Here is an 8,260-nt window from a genome sequence, read left to right as displayed (position 1 = left end):
CTTTATTCTGTTCATAGCAACGGAGGGGGCCTGCCGCCTCCTATGACATTATTTGCAATACTCTAATGGAGATGGCGCTAACTCCGTATGGTCGAGTTGGTCTGCGGTGGATCACTGGTAATACCTCAACAAATGCTCCGAGTTCCAAACTCTAGGTATCTCCTTCCCTTTGGGGTTCTTGAGCTTGTAGCTGCCGGGACGGACCACCGCTGCCACAATGTAGGGGCCCTCCCAGTTTGCCGCGAATTTTCCTCCGGCTTGAGGTTGGCTTGCTTCTCTCCTCCGGAGTACATAGTCCCCTACCTGGAAATAACGGGGTTGCACTCGTTTGTCGTGGTAGGACTTGGTTTGCCGCTGGTAGTTTTCAGCTCGGATAGAAGCCGCCTCTCTTCTATCATCTACCATGTGGAGGTCGGCGCTATGGTGTTCCTCATTGCTGTCGGGGTCATATTTTTCTTCTCGCCGGGAAGGTATGACCGCCTCTGCGGGGGCTCGGGCTTCAAAACCGTAGGCTAAGGAAAACGGTGTCTCCCCGGTGGCCCTTCTAGGGGTGGTGTGAAGGCCCATAGGATGGCGTCGAGCTCCTCCACCCATGCTCCTCCTGCGGATTCAAGTTTCTTCTTCAAACCGTTTACTATGGTGCGGTTGGCGTTCTCCACTTGCCCATTGGCTTGTGGATAGCAAACGGCGACTTGGCTATGGTTGATGCGCCATTCGGCGCAAAATGCCTCGAACTCTTGCCCTTCGAATTGGCGCCCGTTGTCGGTGATGAGTTGTATCGGGACCCCAAATCGACATAGAATGTCTTGGTAGACAAACTGTTTGCACCGGGCACTTGTGATGCTTGCCAGCGGCTTCGCCTCTACCCATTTGGTAAAGTAGTCGACAGCCACTATGAGGTACTTTCTTTTGCCCGACCCCATAGGCAGGGCCCCTACTATGTCGACCCCCCACCTGGAGAAGGGGATGACCGAGCTGATCGGGGTGTAGTTCGTGGCGGGCCAGCCAGGGCCGACCTGAAAGTGCTGGCATGTCTCGCAACTCCTTACGTAATCGGCACACTCTTTGGCCATTCTCGGCCAAAAGTACCCCTGCAAGATGGCTCGACGGGCCATGGTGAAGGCGCCCTGGTGGGCGGAGCAGGTCCCTTCGTGGATTTCTTCCATGACTGACCTGGCTTCGTCTGGGTACAAACAGCGGAGTAGGGCGCCGTTGTACGACCTCTTATAGAGTGTGTCCCCCATGATGACATATGTGGGGGCACGCCACTTCACTAGCTTGGCATCAACCTCATCAGGAGGTAGCGTACCTATCTGTTTGTACTCCTTGAGGTGGTCTAACCAACAGGGGGGTCGGCTCTGTACGGGTAAGACTGGGTAGAATTCCAGACTCGACCTCTCGAAGGCTTCGACTCGGGCAATTTTTGAGATGTGCTCCGGGGCCCCCTGGCTAAGCTTGGACAACATGTCGGCTTCCGTGTTTTGGACTCGGGGTACCTATAGGACTTCATAGTTTATTAGCTAGCCCAGGAGCTGGAGCACCACATCCCGGTACCTCCTCATCCTCTCGTCACTTGCCTCGAACTCTCCTGTGACTTGGCCCACTACCAGCCTAGAGTCACATCGGATCTTGAGCTTCTCGACCCTCATGTTTAGTGCTAGTCGGAGCCCTCCGAGGAGCGCCTCGTACTCGGCTTCGTTGTTGGACAGCTTGAAGGCAAAACGGAGGGCGTAATAGGCTCTGAACCCCTCGGGTGTGATGAGGACGACCCCACCCCCGCAGCCTTTTGGTCCCGAAGCTCCGTTTGTGGACAGAGTCCACCACTCCTCGTCTTCATCTCGGGCCTGCTCGGTGGCTTCCCGGGCAGTGCACTCGACTATGAAGTCGGCTAGTGCCTGCCCCTTGATGGCTGGGCGGGTCCGAAATTGTATGTCGTACTGGCTGAGCCGCATGGCCCATTTGACCAACCTGCTGGCCGACCCCGAAGCCCTCAACACCGCATCTAGGGGCTGGTTGGTAAGGACGTGAACGGGGTGGGCCTGAAAATAATGGCCGAGCTTCTTTGTGGTGATGTCTACCGCAAATATGGCTTTCTCGACGGGCGTGTACCTGATCTCCGCTCCCCGTAGAGCTCGGCTCGTGTAGTACACGGGCCGTTGGACCCCGTCGTCGTCCCGGACCAGCACAGAGCTGACCGCGGCCTGGGAGATGCCGAGGTATAAGTACAAGACCTCCCCCTTTACGGGTTTGGCTAGTGGGGGGAGCGACATCAGATATGTCTTGAGATCCTCGAAAGCCTTTTGGCACTCCGGAGACCACTCGAACCCCTTGGTCTTCTTGAGTACTCCAAAGAATGGCAGAGATCTTTCGGCCGACCTCGAGAGGAAACGATCGAGGGCCGCTAGTCGCCCATTGAGGCGCTGGACTTCCCGGAGACACCGTGGGGGCTCCATGTCCAGGATAGCTTTTACCTTGTCCGGGTTGGACTCTATGCCCTTCTTGGAAACCATGTACCCCAAGAACTTCCCCCCGTGGACCCCGAAGGTGCACTTCTTGGGGTTAAGACGCAGATTGAAATGTTGCATAATTGAAAATACCTCAACTAGGTCGTCCGTGTGCAGGTTGGCTTCGGTGCTCTTCACTATCATGTCATCCACATAAGCTTGTAGGTTGCGACCCAGGACTTGTTTGAACACCTTGGCCACCATCCGGGTGTAGGTGGCGCTCGAGTTCTTCAACCCGAAGGCCATGACCTTGTAACAGTAGACCCCTTCTGGAGTGGTGAAAGCTGTCTTCTCCTCATCAGCTTCCTCCATAAAGATCTGGTGGTACCCCCTGAATGCGTCAAGGAAACTCATGAGGGCACACCCTGCTGTCTCGTCCACCAGCTGGTCGATGTTGGGAAGCGGGAAGGGGTCCATGGGGCAGGCCTTGTTGAGGTCGGTGTAGTCCACGCACATCCTCCAGGTGGGCGGCTTCGGGGCGAGGACCACATTAGCCAACCAGGTGGGGTATATGACCTCTCTGATGTGACCTATCTCCAAGAGGGTGTCGACCTCTTTTTTCACGAACTCCCTCCTGTCTGTGGAGAGGTACCTCTTCCGCTGTTGGACTGGCTTGACCGAGGGGTCCACAGCCAGCTTATGTGTGATCACCTCGCGGCTGAGGCCCGGCATGTCTTCGGGGCCCCATGCGAAGATCTCCTTGTAACTCCGGATCGTGTCGATGATGCGAGCTCGGAGCTCATCCGGGAGGCCGACCCCAACCTTTACAACCCGGTCGGGTCGGTTGAGATCCAGGACGACTTCCTCCGACTCGACTATGGGCTCGGCACGGGGCCGACCCGTCTCGTCTCGTAATGCCTTCTCGGCTATGGTGTGGACCCGGAGGTCCTTCTTGCCCAACTGGCGGCACGCCCGTAGGTAACAGCTACGACTCACCCTCTGGTCCCCCCGGGCAGTCCCGACCCCGTTCGGCGTTGGGAATTTGAGACACAGGTGCTCCATGGAAATCACGCACCTGAGGTCCTCCAGGGCAGGTCGGCCAAGTATCATGTTGTGGGCGCAGCTGATTTTTACAACCACGAACTCGACCCTCCACTTCTTGAGGTGAGGTGAGGTGCCTATCTCCACGTCCAGGCTGATCGACCCCTCCGTCTCGATCGAGTCCCCCGTGAACCCAGACAGGGGGGTCCTAACCTGCTCCAGCTGGTCCCTTGGGAGGCCGAGTTGGATGAACGTGTCGTAGTACATGACATTTACCGAGCTGCCCGTGTCCACGAGCACTCGGTGCACCACTACGTTGTTGACATCCAACTTGATCACCAGGGCATCCCGGTGTAGTAGGGGACCATCCGGCAGGTCGTCATCGGTGAAGGTGATGGGTTCCCTCCGTAGCTTCTTCTCCCATGGGGCTTGTGTCACCTCCCCGACGTACAGACTCCTCGCCCACTTCTTCCGTTCGGCTGGGGTGTCGCCACCCTCGGGTCCTCCAAAAATGACATAGATGTACCGCTTCTTTGGGGGCTAGGAGTCCTCCGTCGTCTTGTCGTCTTTTTCAGAGCTTTGGCCATGCTCTCTTTTGCGAGGTGCCGAGTTGGGTGGCGGGGGGCCACCACTCCCTTTCTTCCATACATTGTCCCGGCCCTGGCCTTGGGGTTGGCTGGGTCGTTTAATGAAGTGGCCCAGGTAACCCATCTGGATGAGCTCCTCAATTTGCTTCTTCAGGAGGATGCACTCATCCGTGTCGTGACCCTTTTGGCGATGGAATCGGCAGTACTTCTTGGGGTCGCCCTTCGCCGAGATCTTCATGCACTCCTCTTTTGGGAACTCGACGATCCCCTGGTCTTCTGCGTGGGCTAGGATGACACTCACGGGGTGCGTCAGCGGGGTAAGGAAACGTGTAGGGTTCAGCCTGGGCCCCTCGGCATACCCGCGGCGATGCTGCCGAGATGCCCTGTCGCGTTCCTCCTGGGGGGCCTTGTCCTTCCGACCTCTCCCTTCTTCCTGCTCCCTTTTCCTCTTCTCGGCGGCTTCGGCGTCGGCATATCTGGCCGCCCTATCCATCAGGTCGGCATAGTTCTTCGGGGGGTACCGGATGAGATCTTGGTGGAAAGCACCCGACCTCACATTGTTCCTGAAAATTGGTATAGCCGACTTACCATCGACGTTGGCGACTCCCATGACTTCTTTCTTCCACTTACTGAGATACTCGGCTAGCGACTCCGAGCTCCTCTGTTTCAGGTCGCACAGGTCGGCGATCTGCTTCTTCCTCGGGATGCTGGTGGCGAAGTGGGACAGGAACTGCTTGGTGAGGTCCGTGAAGGTGGAGATGGATCCCCCTGGCAGGGACCCGAACCAGTCATGTGCCTGTCCGTCCAGAGTGGCAAAGAATCCCCTGCATAGGATGGCGTCGGTAGCCTCGGTAATCAACATGGCGGCCCTGTACCTGGTGAGGTGCGCCCGTGGGCCCGTGGGTCCGTGGTCCCCGAGTATGCCTTGATGGTGGGGAAACGGAAATCCTTGGGCAAGGGTTCTTCCATGATAGAACTCGCGAACGGGGTGGACAGTATGTCATGGGACTCCGAGGACCCGTCCCTTTCATCGAACTTCTTCTGGAGCTCGTCCATCCTTCTCCGTAACTGCTCGACCTCGTCCCGGTTGGAGCTCGGGACTCGGCCATTTGTCTCACCTGTTCGCTCCACCCGGGCGGGCTGTCCGCGTCGCGGGGGAGCTCGGGTCTCACGGTCTGGGGATCTACGCGAGCCTGCCTCCTGTTGCGGTCGGGCTCGGGGTCCGTGACTTGGCGACCTCCGAGTGCCCGCCGCTTGTCGTGGCGGCCTGCGGGAGCACGATTCGGCTATTGGCGGGTCGTTGGCGGCCGGCCTTGGACCCAACCTGTCCCGAGCCGACACGCGATCGCCCAACCGTTCCAGGGCGGGCCTGGTTTGGGTTGGGGCCCTTCCATCATCACCGTGCTGATGGTCTCGGCGGGAGCTCCCTCCTCCTCGCCTGTCCGTCGGGCGGGGGGAATTGACTTCTCCTTGTGTGGCCCGTGCCGGAGGTGGCACGGCGCTCGGCCCGCTGCGCCCCCGGGAGAGAGGTGGAGGCGGTATGGCGCTCGGCGGCGCGCCCCTTTGGGTGGCACCTAGGTCGGCTTGTTCCTCTGCCTGGAGGCCCGCTGCAACACGAGCCAGTGCCGTGGAGGCTTGTTTGAAGACCGCCACCCCCTCCTGGATGAGGGCACGAATTGGAGCGGTAGCGGGAGCCGTAGCAGCGGGAGCCACGGGGGGTGGTGCACCACTGCTGCGGCGGTTGGTGAGCTGGGCCCTCAGGTCTCCTCCTGACCGATTGGAGGCGGCCGGTTGGACGCTGGGGGCCCTGTTTGGGCCGTTCCCGTTTGCGACGAGCTGGGTGCCGCGGGAACCGTTGGTGTGGCGAGAGCTGGATCTCGATCTCGTCATCGCTGTCAATGAACAATAATGGGGAGAGCGCTTAAGCTTGTACAGCAGCTCTCAACAAGAGCACCAATGATGGATTTAATTCCCCGGGGGTAGCCCGAATTATTAAACCCGGATAAATATACGTACGAAATAAATAATGTGACACAGAGATATAATAAGGTCGCGGGGACCGTAGGTCGCAGGGACCGTATATTGTATTAATTATCGCTAATAAGCTATTACAAGGCTTGATTAGGACAATAAGGCTAGAAGATAGCAATTTAGGAATCTATTGTGTTGTGTGATGATCAGGTCCTTTGTTAGGACAAGATGGAGTCCTTTTATATCAGCTCAAACTCCCCAACCGGACCCCTAGAATCGGGGTTAGTTGGATCGGCCCGCCTTGACCGCGTCCCCCCGGGACCGGGTCCAAGGCGGGCAACTCGGCATGGCCGAGCTGCTGAGCTCGGCCTAGCCGAGTCCACGAGTCCACCATGGACCCGCCCGGTAGTGCCCGGGTCCATGGTGGTGGGCTCGGGTGTACCGAGCCCACTCGTGGCCGGACTCGGCCCAAGGCCGAGATGCCTTGGGCTGACTCGGCCACGGCCCACTTGACTGGGCCGAGGGGCTTCTCGGGTCCGTCTCTTCCGGGTCGGTTCGTTCTGGGTCCAATATATCCATCAATTAATAATTTTCTTCCTAAATTTTGTTAAACTTAAATTTACATTTCTCTTTTTATTTTTATACAAATAAAATTAATGTATAAGAAATATATCATTATTTTTAAATGAGATATTTTAAATGACACCCGTATTAATTTTATTAAAAAAAATTTAGTTAATCTATAATTACATTAAGTCACCATTATATGTTAATTAAATTACAACTATAGATTCATCGAATTAAGCCACAACTAGCCACAACTACAAGTTCATTACTATATTGGCATGTTTAGTTCATAGAATAGATCAGGAATGGAATGTCATTCCTTGGAATAGACATATTCCATTGTTTGGTTCGTCATTTTGTCATGGGAATACTATTCTTAGGAATGACCTATTCACTTTGCAAGGGTAATAGTCACTCCTAAGGGGGGCCTTGGTATTAGCTATTCCCATGCTTATGGGAATAGCTTTAATGTTGCACACACACACACAAACACATTATATATCTTCTATTTTACCCCTAATTAAATTTATTAAATTTCCATATCACCATCACTGTCGGCGCCACTGTCGCTTCCGCCGCCGCCGCCACCACCACCACCACATATTTTTATAAAGGTATTTATGTCTTTTAAAACATATTTCATTTCTATTCCTGAAACAAACCAAACATTGTAATATAATTTCTAAAGTCTATTCCTTCCGCGAACCAAACAATAGAATACAGTTCTTATTCTATTCCTTGTGGAATAACATTCCTATTATCCCAAAATTCATTCCGTGAACCAAACGTGTTATAAGTTCATTAGATCACTATTGTATATTCATTTACTGCATACACACAACACAACACATCACAACAAAACCAAGGCCAAGGTATAGCACAACTCGAAAGTGCATGTGAATTGCAATGACCCTCATTTTCCACCCCACTAGTGAATGTCACACCCAACTGAAACACAAACTCAAACAACACAATTCACATATTTGATAATATGACATTTGAAAAATGTAATTGACATTTGTAAATTATCAGATCGACGTGAGTTATCATACAACTGACCTTACTGTCTCTACCTTGCTTATTATGATTTTAGCTAAAATAATTGTTTTTAAAAAATTAAAAAAATATATAATTAACGGTGAAAATTCTTTACATTCAAATTCATCAATTGATTATATTCACTACATTGTCTATTTGCTTTTTTTGTGCACTGTTTTTTAATTAAATATCAAAGTTATAATACAAAATAATGTTATATATTTATTTACCAAGTATTTTATTAAAACCATGAAAAATTAAAAAAATATATAATTAATAAAACCAACCATATTAACTACTTGAGGGATTTATTGACAAAGAGAGTATTCAAATCACACAACAAATTGAAGTGAGAACTACATCGCATTGTCCTTGTTTAACAATCAGCAGTTAGCGATTAGCGTTAGAAGATTTGACCAGCGAGTTATATCAACTGTTGGTAAAAAGATATTTGAAAAAAAAATTAGCAGTTTAGATTAACATGTAAAATGATCTAATAATAATAATAATAATAATAATAATAATAATAATAATAATAATAATAATAATAATAATAATAATAATAATAATAATAATAATAATAATAATAATAAATAATAATAATAATAATAA

At 52.3% G+C, this 8,260-nt stretch overlaps 1 protein-coding gene across 1 annotated transcript; it reads right to left on the bottom strand.

Annotated features, from left to right (window-relative positions):
• Window positions 1-4,025: 4,025 nt before the first annotated feature.
• Window positions 4,026-4,934, bottom strand: LOC109147124. Its single transcript, XM_019294768.1, has one exon. It carries the CDS (start codon window positions 4,932-4,934, stop codon window positions 4,026-4,028), a length of 909 nt encoding a protein of 302 aa, XP_019150313.1.
• Window positions 4,935-8,260: the final 3,326 nt, after the last annotated feature.

Source organism: Ipomoea nil, unplaced genomic scaffold, assembly GCF_001879475.1.
Source record: "Ipomoea nil cultivar Tokyo-kokei standard unplaced genomic scaffold, Asagao_1.1 scaffold1977, whole genome shotgun sequence".
NCBI classification, from domain to species: Eukaryota; Viridiplantae; Streptophyta; class Magnoliopsida; order Solanales; family Convolvulaceae; genus Ipomoea; species Ipomoea nil.
The sequence above is the reverse complement of the archived record's forward strand: the minus strand, read 5'-3'. Positions and strand labels throughout refer to the sequence as shown.

Coding starts and splice junctions, on each gene's coding strand:
- LOC109147124 (XM_019294768.1), bottom strand. CDS start 4,934: ATGTTGATTACCGAGGCTACCGACGCCATCCTATGCAGGGGATTCTTT.